Genomic DNA, 20633 nt, shown 5'->3' with positions numbered 1-20633 from the left:
TACAGCTCAGCCCCAGAGTGCCCTGTGGCCTGCACTCAAGTCTGAGACTGTCTTTTTCAGCTGCCTATCTATAGCTCTGCACCTCTCCACCCCACACCTCTGATTTGGCTATTTCTTAATTTATTCTCTTCTCTCTTCCCAGCCTATCTCCATGTTGTTGCTGTTACTGTCCTAACTCTTAGTTAACTGAACTCTGGTTAAGTCCACATCTTGTTCAAAGCTCAGCAGCTCCAGAGCTTTCAAAGTCCCTTTGACAGTGGAGGGCCTTCTGACTAGGCCCTGATCGTTTTTCTTGGCCAGATCCCTTGACCCATCCACTGCACACAACAGGCTTCACTAAAGCTGACCCAGCTCTGCTCCCTGCCTGTGCACCGTGAGACACGTTATACAGGCTCTCACCTATCCCTTCGGTCTCAAGGCAACTCAAGTCCAGAGGCCACTATAAATGCCACACCTTTCGCTCATGAGTAGAGGCTGTAGCACCTGGAGCTCCAGTAGTGCCACATACCTCTCTGGCTCAGTCACTAGTGGCTGCAACATCTCTCACTGCTGGGCCTTCCTGGAGGTCTTATTCATCTCTGGTCAGTGTAACACATGGTCTAGAATGCAATGCTTATTTACTCGTATGGATGACTAAAAATGGGCTCCTATGCTGCATACAGGGGCTGCAGACTCAAGGCCCCTTTGAAAACTGGTTCTTACTCTGCTTCAGGAGAAATCTTTCTATGTCTGTTTCCCTCATTGACTAGCCCTTTGAGGGATGAGACACGGTGGCTTCATTATGTGATTCTCTTTAAAACCTTTGGGTTCAGAGTGCCATGCTGAAAAATAATGGACGGGAGATGTGCATCCAACTGGCTCCTGGGGCTGAGTGTGAGCAGACTTAGCCAAGACCTCCGAGCTGTGCTTCTCTCCTAGAATGGTGAGCTGAGGATGAGAGCGACTGGAGGCAGCTGCATATTCCCAACAGGAAAGAACTACTGAAGCCCAAAGGATATGGATCCAGGACAATAGTGACCACAGTGGATCACTCTGCTGCCTCCTCCCCTGCAGCTAAAATGTTTCTTTAGAGTCTGAAAAATCGGAACTGCTTCAGTGCTGTTGGCAGACTGTTTCCTTGGCAAGTTCTAAGGTACATTCGGAATGCAGAAGACAGGTGGGATCAGCCATTTCCCACAATGCCCTTCAGCTGCATTTAATTTGGGGGGGCTTTATTCTCCAGAAGAGAGGAGAAATGTTTCTGCACTTAACCCCCATTGACTGCTGCCCTCACCTCCTCTGCCCTACATAGTTAGGCTTCAGCTTTGCACACAGAAGACAGAAAACCTGAGGGCTGAGTCCCAAAGGCCACACCTTCAAACGGTAGGGCAGGGCAAGAGGGAAGACCAACCTAGGACCTCCTGTGTACCCCCGTCATTTCGTGTGTATGTGTGTGTGTGTGTGTGTGTGTATGTGTGTGTGTCCGTCCGTCCGTGTGTCCAGCTCTTCTATAATGGCACCTGTTTTTCCTAGGCCTGAGGCCTGAACTGTGGCTGCTGTTCTAACTTCTGTCTTCATCCTATCAGAAAGAGGCCCAAGGCTGAGGGCAAGGCCGCAGAGTTCTCCGTGAAGTAGGGAGGCAGGGCCTCCCTTGGCTCCATCCATTTGTTCTGTATACTTCTTAAACGCTGACTGCATGCGACACACTCACTGTACCGGTGCTGGGAGCATCCATGAGCTCCTCTCCTTTTCTGAGCTGCCTCTTGGACAGAGGAGATCAGAGCAGCTTGTGTGGCAGAGTCACACTCAAGACCTGGAGCAACTCCCACTTCTTGATTAAAGGCCCAAGCATAAAAGCAAAGAGAACAAATCCCCTGTAGTAGAATATTTTAAGGTGTGTTACTTTTGTTTATGCTGTATTTATTTAACTCTGTGAAACTGTGTTACTGTGCCTGTATAAAACGTCAGATGGTCTAATAAAGAGCTGAACAGCCAATAGCAAGGCAGGAGAGAGAAACAGGCGTGGCTGGCAGGCAGAGAGGATATAGAAGGATAAATCTGGGAGGAAAAAAGAAGAAGTAGCCAGAGGAGGAGGACTCCAGGGGCCAGCCACCCAGCTACATAGCAAGCCACGAAGCAAGAGTAAGATTTATGGAAGTAGGAGAACAGAAAAGCCAGAGGCAAAAGGTAGACAGGATAGTTAAGAAAAGCTACTAGAAACTAAGTCAAGCTGAGGTTGGCATTCATAATTGAGAATAAGCCTCCATATGTGAATTTATTTGGGAGCTGGGTGGTGGGGGCCCCCAAAGAGTAAAAAACAAAATACAACAATCCCCCTTGTGGAGAGCTGATCAAAAAGTCTTAGAACTAGCTGAATGGATGTTAGTCATTTGGAGGTGGGAGTGCAGGCAACTGAACCAGGACTTCACACGTGCTCTACCACTGAGCTACACTACCAGAGTCTCAGATTTTTAGAAATAGAAAATGAGAAGCAGACTAGTGCTGTTGGGCTTATACTAAGGAAGGGTGGGTTATAGGACAATGATTACTAAAACCAGACCTGGTTTTCAAACTAACAAATCCAGGTTCTGGTGGTGGTGATGGGGGTTGGGGAGGGGTAGAGCCAGGCCCAGAAGGGCTAACCTCAGCTAGGCTTCTCTGATACATGCTCCTGGAGACCTGGCTACCAGTTCAGTCAACACAAGGAGTCAGGAGCCACCTTGTTGTGCCTGCCCCTAGATGAGAAAGTGTGGGCAAGGAGAACACTGACAACTATTTTTTCCAGCAAGGTATCTGGCATCAGAGCCATGGGATAAGCACCAGGGCAAAAGGCTGCAGAAGAGACACAGTGACCAATTCCTCACCCCTCCTACAAGCCATACTTTCCATTTCTGTCTAGTTTTGAAAGGGAATGCTATTCATGGGAAAGCTGGGGAGGGGAGGTCCAGAGCTCTGAGAGAAGTTTCCATGGACAGAAGCATTGAGCTGTCCCTCAGCCCTCTGCCAGGACCTCTGCCACTGCTGCCTGCTAGGCTGCTTAACCAGCATCTCCACCATCACCTGCTTTGATTGAAGGAAGCCAGGGATGGGAAGGGGAAAAGAAATGAGGTTCTGGCCCTAGAGTCTAAAAGGACAGCTTCTACCCTCCTGCCCTCCCTAGGTCCCCAGCCCCCAAACAAGAAGAAAGAAGCTGCAGCCCAGAAGCAGCAAAGACAGGATTCTTTGGGAGGTGAGACACCAGAGGGTACACATCTCGGCAGCAGATCCTGTTCAAGAACCACTGCTATACTTCACCTTTGGGACAGAGGCTTTCCTCCACCTGGGAATCCTATAAGCAACCCTGTCCATTCAGCCAGCCTCAGTTCTCAACATGTGCCAGGCTTTCCTTAAACACACACTTGCTAGTGGGCCTCTGTTCACATGTCATAGTTTTTCTTTAACTCAGTGCTGTTACACATGCCAAAATGCTGCTGCCAGCCCATTCTGTCTAATGACAACTAGGCCTGAGGACTCAGCTTAGCATCACCTCCTCTGGAAGGCTTCCCTGGCCCTTCCTTGGCCCTCCCAAGGTCCCTATCATGCCAAAGTTGTCAGCTGCTTAGCTGTGAGCTGTTTAACTTCACTGAACTCCAAGCTCTGAGGGGAAGGATGAAGGCTCATTCTTAGAATCTTTTCCTTATGGGTAAACATCCATGATACTTGCCTCATCCGGTCCTCTTAGAGGCTACTGCCCTTGCTGAGAAAAGTACTTTCTAGCTCTGCTGGAGAAGCAGTGGTTCCCTGAGCACTTAGGACCAAGACTTCTTGGAATGAGCTTCATAGACTCCAGGGTGGCTTAGAGTCCACAAACGCCTGCAAAAATGGGCCTGGACATGGCTGAATGAGACTTCATCTGTTGTCTTCTCCCTGAGACTCAAAGCTGCAGCTGGCCAGCCGCCTCAGCTAACACCGCCAGCTGCTCATGTCCCCAGCAAGGGGTTTCAACTCCACAAAAGAGCCTTGGGCCTTAGATGTGGGAGATGGGCTAGGCTGCAGCCCAAAAAGGGATTCAACTCTCAACATTTCAGTTCATGGCAGGGAGAAAGTGCCCCATGGAGAGCTGCAGTCAGAAAAGCCATTTCCTGGAGGCAACCGAAGCAGATTTGTTACTCTCAGCCTGATGCACATCAGGGCTTCTCCTTCCATGATCTTTCAAGCAAATGGCTCAACCAGATCTAGAAAAAGTCTGTTTAGATGCTGCCTTGTTTGGAGCTAAGAGCAGCATGGGGGCTGGAGGTAGGAGGTAAGGAGAGTGAGAGCAGCCTGCTTAACGCAGCTGCTGATGGGTTCCAAAGTGGCTTGAGCCCGACCACTGGGAAGTGCTAATTGGTTCTTTAAAGTGTGAGGCCAGCAGAGAGCCAGGGCTGAGGTAGGCAGTGTCATACCTGAAGTAGGTGAGAGGAAGGACTGCTGGTATGCCCAGCTGTAGTCACTACAGCATCAAAACACCGTACAAGAGGAGCACCAAGAACCTCATTTGCAGCAGTCCTGATATGCCATGCTAGCTGAGGGGAGATAAACTAGAGGCCCAGGTACCTGGCTCAGCTCTAGAAGGGGCACTTCCTATAGAATCTCACTTTGCATGCACGTTCTTTGGTCCTCCAGAAGCACAGGTCTAACTTGCCCCGAGAAGGCAGATTACTAGTCAGATGTCCTCTGCTAGTAGTTCAAGGCTCCTACCTTCACCAGGACCTGAGGATGCTGTCCCTGGTTCCTCTTCCTCCCTCTCAGTCTGTGTTTCAGCATTCTGCAACTGGAGGGCTAGAGTCTGGGTGCCCTGAGATGTCACAGAGGTGGTAGGGTTCCGAGGTTGCAGCCCGATTGCATTCATCAAACCCATGTCTCTGTCTGTCCGCCATGTGGCTCTACTGGTTCTGAGGCCGAAAAGATAAACTGAAGTCAGAAAGGGCTTGGGACAGGTCCTTCACAGTCTTGGGTACCATACCAATTCCAGGCCCACAACCTAAAAAGGGAGAGCCATGACACAAGTACCTTCTCATGGCAGCTTTGAAAAAAGAGCCTGGTAGGTTGGGAGCACAGTTCCTCACAAGTAAGGCCCAGCCCCAAGGCTAGGGCCCTCCTTTCCTTGGGCATTCCCTTGACACAGACTTTTGAGATAGCTGGACAGGCAGCAAAGCTGAGTCCCCAGTCTGAGGCTCACCAACTACTCACTTTTAGCTTCTTCTGGGATTACTGCTCCAGCTGTGCCCTGTGATTCCTATAGGAAGCAGGACCTGCCTTAGGTTTCCTGTTGAACCAGTATTTATTTTGTTTTTACAATGCTCCACATTGCATTAGTGGATTAAGTGAAAAAGATCAGGGCCAGATTGCCCCCTGGGCTACAGTCATTGATCTGTGTGGCCCTAGTCATCTGAAGACAAGCCCACTCCACAATTCTCTATGGGTAACAGAGAAGAGCTCATGGGGTAACATTTTTTCTCTGGATTTTTCTTTATTCTCACTCCAAGTGTGCTCAGACACCATGGCCAGAATGAGAAAAGGCATGTGTTCTCCAACGAGCCTCCAAGAGCAAGAGTTTTGTCTTCTCTTGAGATTATGTGATGGGTATATCTGTGTATGGGTGTGGGCATGTGAATGCAGATGTGAGTGTCCACAGAGACCAGAGGCATCAGACAACCCCTTAGAGCTGGAGTTGTAGTGGTTGTGGGTTGCCTGACACAGGTGTTGGGACCGCAACTCAGTTCTTCCCTAAGAGCAGTGTGCACTCTTAACCACTCAACAATCTCTTTAGCCTGTCTTCTTTAGCCTGTATGAAAAAGTCTAAGACAAGTAACAGATCAGTGAAAAGCTGCTCTGGTTGAGGGAAGACCCAGAAACCCTCAAACACAGCAGTCTGCTGACTTTCACTTACCCAGGCCGCTCGCTGCTCCTGCTGTTTGAGTGGACAGTGAAGACCGTCTCATTTAGCTGGTCCCAGTAGTACTCAACACCAGAGTTTAAGGCCCTGAAGATCCATCGGGAAAGGGGAGAATAGAAGGCAAGAGGTGTTAGAGAGGTGGTTAAGAACACTGGAGAAGTCCTGGGGGCTATGGCAGGGTGGTCCATCCTGCCCCTCTGCTGGGAAGGAAGACCAGGTCTAGAAATGTTCCCTCATTAGGGTGCTCAACATTGGAGCACGTGGTAGTTTGGATGCAATTGACCCCCACAAGCTCACAGGGAGTGGCACTATTAGAAAGTGTGGCTTTGTTGGAGTAGATATGGCCTTGTTGGAGGAAGTGTGTCATCATGGAGGTGGGTTTTGAGGTCTCATATATGCTCAAGCCATGCCCAGTATTTCAGTTCACTTCCTGTTGACTGCCGGTCAAGATGTAGGAATCTCAGCTCCCTCTCCAGCACCAAGTCTGCCTGTACACCGATGATAATGGACTAAACCTCTGAAACTGTAAGCCACCCCATTAAATGCTTTTCTTTTTAAGAGTTGTTATACTCAAGGTGTCTCTTCACAGAAATAGAAACCCTAAAAGCATCTCAGACATTTTGAATATCTTGAATGCTTTCAATAGGCTTCTCCTTAGAGCCAGGAGGCAATAAAAACACCAATACCAGATATGCAGCAGGTTCCAAGTATTCTTCAGACATGCAACGGTGAATAAGAGGCTAGAGGCTAGATCAAGACTTACTGGAGAGACATGTGCCATGGACAGCTGCCAGAAGGGACCACTCAGTCTTTAAAAGCAGATACCCAGGCCTTGAGTCCTTTCCTACTGCTAAGGTGCCATGGGTCTTTTCTGGACCTAGAGCCTCCTTGGCAAGGTTAGCAAGACAGGCAAGCTTAGTTCAGGAAGACCTTCTACAGTGTTCTACCTGCTGAGCCCCCTGGGCTGCCAACTTTATCAGGCAGCTTTTTCCTCCTGCTGGAGGGAAGCAGTGGTCACCTCATCTCTCTTCACTGACTTGCCACCACAAGCCACAGTCCTGGATAACAATGTAGATCTCTAAACAGGACTGCTGCTGGGGATTCAGTAATGACAAAGTGTCTATCTAGCATGCATAAGGCCCTAAGTTAAATCTCTAGCACCACAAACACAAGACTATCTTGCTTTTGAAGATGCCTCCCTATCTAGGCAGAATGGCAAATATAGTGCTAGCTAGCAACTTGGGAGGTAGAGGCAGAAGGATCAAGAACTGAAGGTTAGCCTAGGCTATGCAAAACTCTGTCTCACAAAGCAAATAGCAACAAAATAAAGATAAAGTATTGCCTTGCAGCAATTACTATGGTTGAGAGTAGGGTGTTGGTGATTGCTGTGAAGTACGGGGACAGGAAATGGGAAGGAAGAGGGTTTGTTTTTAAAGATTTATTTATTTTTATTTTATATGCATGTGTGAGTGCTTGCATGTACATATACGTACCACATGCATGCTTGGTGCCTGTGGAAGCCAAACAAGGGTGTTTCATCTTCTATAACTGGAATTACACATTGTATACAATGTGCTAACAGCCAAGTGAACCCATCAAGACATGCTGGTGCAACCATTCTCTGACTGCATTTAGTCCAGTCCATGAGATGTAATCCATATCTGACACTAGAGGGTAGCTAAAAACCTGAGACTGGATAGGTCAGGGGCCTACGGGAAAACCAATACTATCATTCTGTTAAAGGACCATAGCAATAAATAACTCCTAATGACATTCTGCTCTATTCACAGATCAGTGCTTTGCTCTGCCATCATCAAGAGAAACTTCTTGCAGTAGATGGTAATTAACACAGAGACCCACAAATGGACAATGTGTAGAGAATGAGAGACTTTGGAGCACCCCATCCTAAATGGGATGTCTTCATCAAACCCTCCCCTCAGAGTTCAGAGAGCTACGCAGAAGAGGAGGCAGAAAGGGTATAAGAGCTACAAGTGGTGGGTAACTCCAAGGAAACATTGTTCTCCAGACCTCACAGGACTAATGCACACAGAAACTCACAGAGACTGTGGTAGCATGCACAGGGTCTGTGCAAGTTCAGGCCAGATGGGATCCCAGTGCTAAGAGGGGAAAGTGAATATCAAGAAGCCATCTGCGCTGGGCAGTGGTGGCGCATGCTTTTAATCCTAACACTTGGGAGGCAGAGCGAGGTGGATCTCTGTGAATTCCAGGCTAGCCTGGTCTACAGAGTGTGATCCAGGACAGGCACCAAAACCACAGAGAAACCTTGTCTTAAGAATAAATAAATAAATAAATAAATAAATAAATAATAAATAAATAAATAAATAAATAAAGTCATTTGCAATTGGTACCTGCTTGCAAAGGAAAAATTAATTTTCTCCAAGTTTCACTGGGTATATTAATCACACTTCAGGGTAGGGCCCCATGTCCTGGAGTAGTTGGCCAATACAAAACAAACTCAATGGCATTTTTATACATTTTTGTCTCATATTGCTTTGTTTGGGCATAATCTTGTTTTTACTGGCCTTTTGTTTATATATTTTGATTTTCCATTTATGTGGTTTTTGTATGTGTATGTTTCCTGTTTTTTGTTTGTTTGTTTGTTTGTTGGTTGGTTGGTTTTTCAAGACGGGGTTTCTCTGTGTAGTTTTGGTGCCTGTCCTGGAACTCACTCTGTAGACCAGGCTGGCCTCGAACTCACAGAGATCCGCCTACCTCTGTCTCCCGAGTGCTAGGATTAAAGCCATGTGCCACCGCTGCCTGGCTTATTTTGTTTTTTAAGAGACAGAAAGAAAGGGCATGGTGGAGACCTGGGAGGAGTTGAGGGAGAGGAAAAGTGTGATCAGAATATATAAATTTTTTTCAACTAAAAAGGGCGGGAAAGGAACAGCAAGTGCTCTCAACCACTGAGCCATCTTTCTAACACCTCCTAAAACAAAACATTTTCTATTTACTAAATACTGATTTAGTGTAGTGTGTGTGTTCCACATAGTACAGCAGGCATGTGCAGGTCTAAGAACAATGTGTGGGAGTTGGTCCTCTCCTTTCACCATATGGGTCCTAAGATCAAATTCAGGTTGTCAGGCAGAGTCGGGTACCTTCACCCACTGATTCATCTAACCAACCAAACAACAGTTTTAAGTTCACTAATTAGATCTAGTAGATAGCCTAAGTGATGTCTAAAACATCTCATGGTGCTTCAGAACAAGACAAGAAATCCACGTTCTTGAAGAGCTTGGGCTTAAAGAGCTCTGTTCTTCCAACTTTATATTCTTAGCTATCACACCAGTGTTTAGGAGGTAAACATGGTTAAGGGAGGCCATCAGGATGGGCCTTACCCTACTAGAACTATGTATGGTCTTACAAGAAGAGGGAGCGAGGACTCTCTCTTAGAGGCACAGTGGGACGGTAGGCGTCTATAAACAAGGAAGACAGCCCTCTCAGGAAACTCCTGATGGTACCTGATCTTGGCATTCCAGCCTCCAGAACTGGAAGAAAAAACATCTGTTGTTGAAGGCACCAGGTCCATGTGTTTTGCTAAGGTAGCCTATGCAGATTATGACATAGTCTAGCACGTCAGTTTGTAAGCTAGGGCACGGTCACTTTCCTTTGACAACAGGACATCCCCAGGGAACAGCCAGAAGAAGGTGGGTTTGGGGGCTTCTTTTCCAATCCTGAAGAGTCAGCACAGGCCTGGACTAGAGGACTGCAGTAGGAGGCTGGGCTGCCTCGTGTAGAAGGCAGCAGAACTGGGGAGAGGCTCCACATCTAGCTGTACAGGGCCTGCCATTCTGGGTGGATGTGCCACCTGAGAGAATGCCAGCCTCCTCTTTCTCTGCTCTCTTATCTGCCTGCAGATCTCATGGTCACTTGACTCTTACTCAGACCCTTCTTTACAGAGTACAGTTTCCTTCCTCCAAACAGTTATTTCTGTAGGCTACTGGAGGGCAGAGGTGAGAGACAGCCTTGCATTAGGGAAAGGCAGATGTCCAGAAGCAAACTGCAGAGCCTCCCCAAACAGCACTTTATGGTGAGCAAATCCTGGCTGCTTTATGCCTGTGTGAAGACAGCTGCCGAGAAGCCTTTGCTTTACAAACTTGTCAAGATTTATCGACAGGTTGCAATCCCACGTGGGCCTCTGCCAAATCCCGCCTCTGAGAGTCCTGTTACTTAGGGCTAGTTAGTGACAACAAACTGTTCACACCTAACCTACCACAAACCATGTCCTGTGTGACCAGAACCCTTCTTCCTATCTTAGAATGAAACCTTCAGAAGAACCATTCTGTTCTGGGACCATCAACATGACACCAAGAGGCCAAGGATCACCCTCCGCCCCCCAAATCAGGCAGCATGTGCTATCCCCTAAGAGCTAGAGACTGGGCTACTTACTGAAGAGGTCAACTGCCAAAGAGAACAGGGATCACAGCTGGGCGTGGGATTACAGGCACATGCCTGTATAGGGTAAGGCTGGAGGATCTTGAGTTTGTGCCCTCCCTATACCGTTCAGTTTCTGTGGCCAGTGAGCCTGACAAAGGCAAGGCAAGTCTTAGATTTGATTTAAATCTGGGTACTGTACTGTACTAAAGGATCAGAGTTGAAGATACCCTCTCTGGTGACTAAATGTCACTGATTCTGCCTTTAAGTTAAAAGAATGGTTTACAGCCAGCACTTTATTTCTTGGGACTTGGTTTAGATGAATGAGTCACTGTTTTCTCTAGGTTCTTCCTGGGAGCTAGACAAACATACAAAGGGATAAAGATTGGGAAGGTCAACAAGGGGCCATGTTTCAAATGGGCTTCTACCCAGCACCCGACTCTTCAGCAGCCTCTCTAAGCTGTGTTTCTAGGTGTGGCTCAATCAGTCTCACTGCTGGAACCCTCCTGGGCTCCTTGATAGAGGCAAGAGCCAGCCTTGCTTTCTCAGTGGTCCCAATGTTCTGTCCACACAATCTGTGGCTCTGAGCTTCTTCCTACCTGTTTGAGAACACTCTTCGTCTGCTGGTCTCAGGGCTGTCTGAGGACTGTCTCCAGGAAGACTGGCATTTATCTGCACCATCTCTACAGTGAGGGAGAGAGCTGGCACCTGGCTCTCCTGAAGGATGGAGTCTCTGTGGCAGTTCTGGCTCTCCTTTTCATTCCAAAGTGTTTCTTTCCCCTGCTTGGTTAATGCTTGATTATAATTACCATTTACACTGGTAGCTCCCTCTGAGGGGCAGAACTGGGGCTTTGTAAGGAGTGCCAGCCACCCTTGGCTAAGGTGCCAGGTGCTCCATGCTCAGGCTACTTTTCTTCTACCAATCTCTCTTCTGTCTTCTGAGCTGACTCTGGAAGCAGTGGTCTAGTAACGCCTCCCTGCACCCCCATTATCAGGGAAAACCCATGAAGCAGTGGTCCTTCACACCCACTGTGAGGAGCAGTGGGGGTGGCTGAGCTGGCAATCAGCCAGAGGCACAGCAGCAGCAGCCTGGAAGTAGTGAGGTACACCTCATTACTAGGAAGGGGGAAGGGATTACTGGGCTATTGGCCACCATGGTCTGATAACTTGGTACAGGCCCTTAAGGGACAGTCTTTTCACTTGTCCTAAGAGTTCTTTCTCAGGGTGAGATGGGATATTCTTTAAAGCCTTTGTCTACTGTCAAGTGGGGATTTACAACCACCAAGAGACACCCAAGGAACTTGTTCCCAGTCTTTGTGCTTGGCAAGAGTGCTGAGGCTGAGACAATGGAAGAGAATCAAGAGCAGCATTGAGAGCACAAAATGCAACCCAGCTGCCTGGGCCTGGACAAAGGCAGACAACCACCTGTTTGGGGGAGGGCTGCAATCTTGGCCCAGCTGGTAGGCTGGATTCTGTGCCCTTGGGAATGGGTGTGCCAGGGAACTACATCCCTCAAGGACAGGCAGAAGCCTTAAGCAGCTGCCTATGAAGCAGACTGGCACATTGAGCTCCTACTTCTCTATTGTTTTTAGTCTAGGCAAGAGGCCTGTTATCCTTGTCAACACTCAGGATTACCATCCCATTTTCCAATGAACCAGTCATTTGATTCAGCTAAATAGGACCTAGGGAGCCACAAAAGCATGAGTATGGTCCTGTGATATACTTTCATGCAGGAGAAAATGTAACTTTATTCAAAATTAAAACAAACAAGCAAACAAACTTAAAAAAAAAACACAGTTATTCTGTGCACATGTGTGTGACATTCATTTGAAGTCAAAAGGAGAACTTCAGGGGTCGACTGTCTCCTTCTACCGTGGGAGTCCTGGGGATTGAACTCAGTCATCAAACTCAGAGGCAGGCCCTTGACTGTTTGAGCCATGTTAAAGGTCCTGTTTTATTTTTCATTTTTTTGAGACAGAGTCTTGCTACCTAACCCAAGATAGCTTCAAACTCAAGACATTCTTGCCTCAGTCTCCTGAGATTATAGTCATGCACCACCATACCCAGCTTTAGAGGGATTTTTGGATGGGAAAAGAGCTAAATTATCAGTTATAGGAAAAAGATCTGGATTGGAAGATTCAGAGACCCAATTCTAACAATGATTTGTGGGAATGCCTTAGATAATCAATAATTTTCTTACCTTACCTGAAGTGCAAATAACAGCTATAAAGGTAGCTGAGCTTTAAGCTTGGCATAGTGGAAAGAGCCCGTGACAGGGAGTGTGAGAGTCCAGGCTACAATATGCGTCAAGGTCAGCCTTGGCTACAGAGCGAGACCTCAGGGAAACTTTGAAGAACTTAAGACAAAGTCTCATCCATTCCGAATTTATAACAGACCCTAAATTTCCTGTATTAAGGCTATGGGATCCCAAGAAATCAGAATAAACGGCAGAACCAAAACTGGTAGGCTAAGTTACCTCCATTTGGCCTAGGATGGGACTGCCCCATGGCCGGCCCAGTGCCCATTTTATTTAGGGAAGAGGCTTGAAAGCTACTGGTGGGTAAGTTTCCTAGGAGCCCAAGATGGCTTAGGCCCGACGAAACTCTGGGATGCTGAAGACAACATATGGGGAGAAGAGAGAAATAGAGGCCAAAGCCACCTTCATGTCTGGCTGAGGAGTCTGTGACTCACACCAACTACGTGGGCTAGGGTTTGAGACACGGCATCTGGGAGGATGACAACAAACCGGGTTAGAGAGTGCCTCTGGGAGGGTGGATCACTTTGTAGAGGAGAGGGCTTGAGTACTTCGCTATGGACAAAGGTGAGCGGTGGAAGCCATAGATACAACAAGACTGTGAAAGAATGAGGTCTCTGAAAGACAGGAAAAGAAAGGCCTATAACTATAGTATTGGCATGAATAAAATTATGGCCCAGAATCCTATACCAATTTTGGAAAAGATGTCTACTAGATTTTTCTTAGGAATTCCTAAAGAGACGAAATAAGATAACCAGCTTCATGTGGTTTGGGGCGAAGAAGTGTTTAAGAACCCACACAGATACCAGACTAGGGACAGCACTCAGAAAGGGCAAACGGTGACAGGTCCAACATCTGGGCTAAAAGGGGCAGTCGTCAAAGAGGTAGGCTATGCTCTGCAAAGACACAAGGAAGCAGTGAGAGAGGTGTCCTGGATACAGAAACTTAGGAGCAAGTCATTGCCAGAACAAGGCCCTCTCTCTGCTCCAAGACCAGCTTTGTTGGGTCAAACTTAAACCACAGCCTCTCTTTGGGAGGGTGTCCAAATAGTCAAGATGGAATGAACTGGGTTTTCTCTCCCATGTGCCACTGTCCTAACTTAGCTGAGAGCTGACAGGTTCAATCCCCAGTCACCTATCAGACCACAACAACAGATCCAAATACATACTCAGAAAAAAACACCAAGGCCCCACCAAAGCACAAACAAAGGCATGTGGAAGGTGGCGATGTAAATCAGGTGAAGAATGCTTGCCCAGCAAATTAACATACAAAGCCCTGGATTCAGTCCCTGGTCTAGCATAAACTCTGTGTAATTGGCACATGGGTGTAATAATCCCAGCACCTCGAAGGTGGAGGCAAGAAGATCAAAAGATCAGAAGTTCAAGATCCTCCCTGGCAATATAGAAATTCTGAGGCTAGCCTGAGATACATAAGATCTTATCTGCAAAAAATAAGAAAAATAGAAATAAAGGTGATGTGGGTACATCCAAAGGCTAAAGACCAAAGACTTTGCAAGACCAGTTACAACATGCAGCCTGGTCTGTACAATGCTCTAGAAACTGCACCAAGTGAAGAACAGAATTAGGGCAGCCTGGAGGCAGAAGTGGCATTTAGTCAGCTGGCTCCCCACAGTGTCCCACGCAGCAATCAGCCTGATCTGCAGTGAAGCAGGGCTTCACACTCTCCACCTGGCAGAGCCTAGAAACTGATAATAAATCAGGCTGATTCCAGGGTCTTGAGTAAGTACCTAGAGAAACTCTATCCTCCAAAAAGCCAGAGGAAGGGAAAAGGGTGTCATTAGGACAGAAGTGCTCTTGCTCCCCTTCTCTCTCTTACTTCAAGTCCAGATAATAATCACTGTGACTTTAAATTGAGCTTCTCAATCTGCTTTCATTATTATGAGCTAGAGCTTCAAGTAAAAAGGAACAGAGGCAAGACACAGAAACAGGCTGTTAGAGATCAGTAGCCTGACCAATGGGTTAATTTATTTTATGTATATGTTTATTTTAGTATATATTATAGCATATAATATATTGTAGATACAATATAAATAATAACATACTATTTCATAATTATATATAAAATAATAAAATAAATTCTTTTATGTGTATGTTTGTCTGCATGGATGTATATGCACCACATCTATCCTGATACCCATGGAGATCAGAAGAGAGCATCAGATCCCCTGGAACTACAGTTATAAATGGTTGTGAACCACCATTTGAGTACTGGGAACCTAACCTGGGTCTGTACAAGAGAAAGAGTACTCTTGACTACTCAATCATCTCTCCAGGTCCCCAAACCAGGGTTTTAACAAGACTGTCTCCAATTTTATTTCTTAAGTTAGTATCTCTTGCATTTATATAAGCATGAGACCACTTGTTGAATTTTTCCAAAACAGGTTTTAAAAAGAATCGATATCCATTTTTTTTTTTTTACCTGAGGGTACTTTACAATGGCTAGGAAACCAGATAATAAGAGGCAACAAAGGAAAACACAAACTGTCTAGATTTTAGAAAGCACAATATCTGAAGTGTCTGGGTTTTTTTTTTTTTTTTTTTGGCAGTGCTAGAGACTGACCATAAAACCTTACATATGCTAGCCTCTACCACTGATCTACATTCTCAGCCCTCTGTTACTTTGAAATTGGAGCTCACTATGTAACCCATGCTGGACTTGAACTCATAATCCTTCTGCTCCATCCTCCAAAGGAGCTGGGATTATAGTAGTACCATACTACACCTAGCTACTAAAGCAGTCTTTTGACAGCATTTGGAATGAAGAGCTTATTCTAGATTGAGAGAAGAAGGTCCTTTAAGCAGCCCGGGAAGTTGTCATGTGGGAACAATGTGAAAATACAGAAGGTCCCCCTCCCCCTTTTTTAAGACAGGATTTCATTAGTCGAGGCTAGTTTTGAACTTCAACCTTTTGCTCATGTCCTTCATGTACTACCTCCAATCCCTTTCTAGCAGGATTTGGATTGTCCTTGTAAAAGGCCCCTACCTGGTTGGCCAGGCCCATAAGGGAGCACAGCTTTGCCTAGGCCTCTGTTCAGATAGTGTCCATACCCACCCCTTGAGAAACTCACTCTGGTCGGCAGATCACCAGGTCTCCTTTGTTGGTGCCATAGGCCAAACCAAGCCCTGGCTCAGGTAGCCAACGGGCAGAGTTGATGCTGACATGTCTCCGCTGGTCAGCAGGCATGGGGTAAAGGACGTTGAAAACTCTCTGGGTGGGAGACAGAGAAGAGAATGGGAGGAGAAACAACTTGTTACCAAAAATAACAAAATCCAAGGAGGATCAAATTAACCCCAGGGAGTTGAGACTTTAGGCTGGGAATGGGTTGACTTTCAACTCATCTGAGACCCTGGGGAAGGAGGAGTGGGAGCCCTCTTACTTTCCAGAGAGCTAGGTCTCTTCCAGGGGCACACTTACATTCTTTGTCTCTCAGCACTCCTCACCTCATGCTCTGACATCAGGACCAGAAAGGCCTCACCTATAGCCCACCACACTAGAATCGAATGGGCCATAACTTTCCTCTGACCAGCATATAACCAGTGAAAGTCAACCTGGGCTGGTAGTATTGTTACTATGGAAACCCCAGAGCTCTCACAGCAATGGGGAATTGGAGGTGATAGGGGGGCGGGAGGGGGTGATAACATCAGAGAACATTCTTAATTCAGCTAATTAAAAGCACTGTTAAAACTGCTATTGTTAAGGAAATCCAAAAGGTATATTCAGATGTGGGGAGCAGGGCAGAGGGGAATCTTCAACTTGCAGGCCCATGGCTGCCTTCTGGCTTATATAAACCACCATTCGATCCATCTCCTGTCTCAAAGGCAGAAATTCCCCTTTCAGTAATTTCTGTTACCTCCCCAAAAGCTACTTTGTCCTGAGAGTGACCTGCCTTCATCGACAGTTTGGGCCCAAGAGAAATCCAGTGACAAGGTCTCTGACATTGACCTGAGAGTCATTTCAAAAGCACCTTTGGTCAGAGACTGGGGCAGGGAAGAGAGAAATGAAAGACAGGGGCATTTACTTGAACTTATCTTTGAACCCTGATATAACTACATAACAACTTGTTTAGATCTCAGCTTAAAAATTGCCCACATTAAGTCTGAGAATACAGCCCAATTGGCAGAATGCTTGCCTAAGCATGCATGAAGCCCTGAGTTTGACCTTCAGCACCACATAAACTTGGTCTGGTGATACAACCTGAAATCCAGCACTTAGGAGGAGGAGGAGGAGACAGGAAGACCAGTCAGTCATCTTTGGCCACAAAAAGTTAAAAACCAGCCTGGGCTATGTGACACTCTATCTCAAAAAACAGGTTTCATGCCAAGTATGACATACAAATGGCAGGGGGATGGGGGACACGAAACTGACCCCCACCCTTGCATTCAAATAATTAGGAAAATTTAAGAAATAGGGATATAAAAATTGCCTGGAATGGCATAAGCTTATAAACGGTAGCTGCTGATTCTGTTTCGAGGAACCTGCATTTAGGATCTATAACAAGAGTCCATGAAAGGGCAGGAGTTGAGATTCTCATTTCTCCTCATTTCTTTCTACTTTTGTTCTAGCCTCCCTGAAATTTAAACTGTAAAGCAGGGATGAATTACCTCTGCTCAAATCAAGCAGTCTTGGACTTGAGAATATGGATACATGTGTCTTGGATACCGACTGGAAAGGCTCTTATCAAGACAGTCTCTACAATGCATGTGCACTCCATATATTACCATACAGAGAATGCTGATATCAGTAACTTGTCAGGTGTGGCACTGAGAAATGTGTCTAATAGCTACTTGTACTGTTCTAGAATGGCTTTGCTATGGTCCTCAGGTTGAATGAGCCTTTATCAACACAGAATTGGCTTTGGCTTGAGTCCTAACTGTGTTTGTTGGATTAAGAAACTTGGTCTAGCATGACAGAACACATCTGGGATCCTAGCACTTAAAAGTTAAGGCAGGAGGATCAGAAGTTCAAGGCCATTTTGAGACTCTATCTCAAAACAAAACAAATAAACAAATCAAGGGCCACAGAGATGGCTCCGTCTGCAGAGGAACTTGCAAGAGGCCTGATGACCTGATGACCCCGACCCCCAGATCCCACAAGGTGTCAGGAGACAAAAGACTCCCGAGAGCTGTTGTCTGACCGTCACACATGCTACGGTGTAAGTGCACCTACATACATAGGCAAAATTAAAAAACAGAAACAAACAAAGAACCCCAAGCCAAACCCAAACAACAATGACAAAAAAACCTCCTATGTTGGGCTGTTAAGATGGCCCAGTGGTTAAGAGCATTGGCTGCTCTCCTAGAGGGTCAGGGTTCAATTCCCAGCATCCACATGATGGCTCACAACCATCCGTACTCCAGTCCCAGGGATCCAACATCCTCTTCTGGTCTCCTTGGGCATAAGGCATGCATATGGTACACAGACATATATGCAGACAAAATACCCATACACATTAAGTAAATAAATATACATATTTGGCTTTTAAAAAAAAAAAAAAGCCTTCCTGTAAGACTTGACTCAAAGAATTAGCCAGGGCTTACAAATTTTTCTAACTAAAATCCAGCCCAATGACATCAGGTGCAGTAGTACACACCTTTGTAATCCTAGTGCTTAAGGGAGAGAATCAGTAGGACTTCTCCAAATCTGAGGCTAGCCTAGGCTACATAAGACCCTATCTCAAAAAAGGAAAAGGAGGGAGGAAAAAGCCCAGAGGAATTTATGAACTTCAGTTCTAATCATCCAGAATATGGCTGCCTGGCCTGTAGATTAATCTCTTCATACATATATATTTGGCAGGAGCCTTGACCACATTCAGAGCTCATGATAAACACTTGGCATAGCTGGCTGAAGGCTCATACCGGTGATAGTACCATTCCTTCTCCTCTGTTCCTAACCAAGTCCTTTCCTTTAAATGAAGAAATGTGGGGCTAAGGACATGGCTTGGAGTTAAGAGTGTCTGCTGTTCTTGAGGAGGACCCAAGTTCAGTTCCTAGCATGCAGAGCTGGTGGCTCACAACTGCCTGAAAACCAGCTCCAGGAGATCTGACATCTTTGGCCCCACAAGCATATGTACTCACACAGGTATACATGCTTATGCATAGTTGAAAATAAAGCAAAATCCTTTTGTTGTTGTTGTTGTTTTGTTTTTTTGAGACAGGGTTTGTCTGTGTAACAACCCTAGCTGTCCTGGAACTCGCTTTGTAGATCAGGCTGGCCTCGAACTCAGAGATCCACCTGCCTCTGCCTCTAAGTGCCGGGATTAAAGGAGTGTGCCACCAGCAGCAAAATCTTAAAAACAAACAAACCAAACGCCCCCCCCCCTTCCAGGGTAATCAATGTTGTCCTTTCTAATCTAAAGGGCTCCATGGTAAATATAATGCAGCATACACTCTAACAGGACAGCTTAGTTGGGATCACACAATTGTGGCTAAGACCATTTAATCTGTTTAAAGGAGGAATGTCGGTATAGTTGAATTCAGGGAGGAAGCTTTGGGGTCAGGCTTGTAGGGGCTTCACAACAAAATTTCCCTAAAAGCACAATAACCTGTAATCCTAGGGAATAGAGCAGAAGGGACGAGAAAGAGGCCTTGTAAGAAAAAAAAAATGCTAAGGCTTTTGAAAAGCAGATGGTTAATTTAAGGGTTGCCTGAAAATTTCTGATAGGAATCTCAAAGAAGTAAAACAAGAAAAACTTCTAGAAAATTTCCAAACCAGGAAAAGTAGCAAGCAAACCTATTATATGTCACAAGTTTACCTTCTATTGTCTGTTGCTGCAGAAGGATTAAACAAATACTATCAATTTCCTTCTTACAACAGCAACTTGCTTTGGGGACAAAATTTCCCAAAAGGCCAATATGACAGGTGAACCCAGCTTAGGACAGACAAGGCTTAGGATAGAGGGACAGTAATAGAACTAGTAATTAAAGGTGAGACTCCTTAGACATTACTAGCCAGGTCACAACTTGTGATCCTAAGAGTCATGGGGATGTAGATCTGTCCTCTGGCTCTAGCCTATCTTTCCCAAGTCTGAGTCCTTAAGCAGAACTGAAGGGGTAGCTCCAAGGGCCTCCTACCTGCAACATTTGGGGATTAGGCACAAATCCTAATTTGTGGCAGGAAGCCAGAAGAATGTCCTATGAACATTAAGCATCCTGCAGCGTTCCTAATAATCTCTTGCTTTCTCACCACACTGAAGCATGAGGGTGAGTAGAAGAGAGATGAGCACAGAGGGAGATAAATGCCTAGAAGATTCAGGAGATGGGATTATTGACTTTTAGGTCCTTTCAGGCATCTGTGCAACCCAAGGGCCCTTAGCAATGAGAGCCAGTCCAATCTAAAGAATTTGAGGGGTTTCTACTCCTTTCCCTGGCTACAGCTAGACAGCTCAGTGCCCCTCATGAGAGGAAATGTGTCTCACAAGTAATCAGTCCTAGAGATGAGAAAATTATCTAGGCAAAAATTTCCCCAAATTGACAGAAGGTTTAGTAGCTCCAGCTACTCCTGCACCATGTGTGGTTTCTGCCATTCGTCTGTCTACATCAGAGACCAGGTTGGCTGTGAGGCTCTTCCAAGACTGCAACAGGGACAGGCTTTTTGAATCAAATTCATCTGCACTGGTAGGGCATCTGATTCAGTATGGGCGACAGCTTTGCCTCAGCTAAGGTTCCACAGATACAGTTCAAAGAAAGGTTTCCTTAACACCATTCAAATGTCCTAAAATTACCCAGCATGTGTGAACGGTCAAGCCAGTAGTCTGCCAACCTCCATGACAAAAAGGACTTCCCGTGAGCTATACTACCTAATTCTAGTGCACTGGAAGAGAATTATGAGGACCTGGGGACCCGATGCAAGGCTGAATACAAAACTGAACCACTGATTCATGTCTGAAAAGTCCTGGTTTCACCTGCTTTGAACATGACAGGTGCTAACAGCACATCTCCCCTCCTGAAGTACAGCATTCTCATTTTGTCTATCATCTATAAAGGAAATGAGAATTAATACACTAGAAGGAACAGATTTTAGCATCCATACAGTCTCAGCACATCAATAGGGAATGGGCCAAGTCACCAAATC

At 46.1% G+C, this 20633-nt stretch overlaps 1 protein-coding gene across 8 annotated transcripts in view; it reads right to left on the bottom strand.

Moving 5' to 3' along the window:
• Ambra1 (autophagy and beclin 1 regulator 1) overlaps window positions 1-20633 on the bottom strand; it is a 208886-nt gene that overhangs the window by 3184 nt on the left and 185069 nt on the right. For all 8 annotated transcript variants that reach the window (XM_028878938.2, XM_028878941.2, XM_028878942.2 and 5 more), the window contains 3 exons: window positions 15631-15770; window positions 5891-5983; window positions 4699-4892 (listed from right to left, as the gene is read on the bottom strand). In XM_028878938.2, coding sequence (XP_028734771.1) covers window positions 4699-4892; window positions 5891-5983; window positions 15631-15770 — 427 coding nt within the window. The remainder of the gene's footprint in view (window positions 1-4698; window positions 4893-5890; window positions 5984-15630; window positions 15771-20633) is intronic.

Source organism: Peromyscus leucopus, chromosome 4 (assembly GCF_004664715.2).
Source record: "Peromyscus leucopus breed LL Stock chromosome 4, UCI_PerLeu_2.1, whole genome shotgun sequence".
In the NCBI taxonomy this organism is placed as follows: Eukaryota; Metazoa; Chordata; class Mammalia; order Rodentia; family Cricetidae; genus Peromyscus; species Peromyscus leucopus.
Note: the sequence above shows the minus strand (reverse complement) of the source record. Positions and strands in the feature narration are given on the sequence as shown.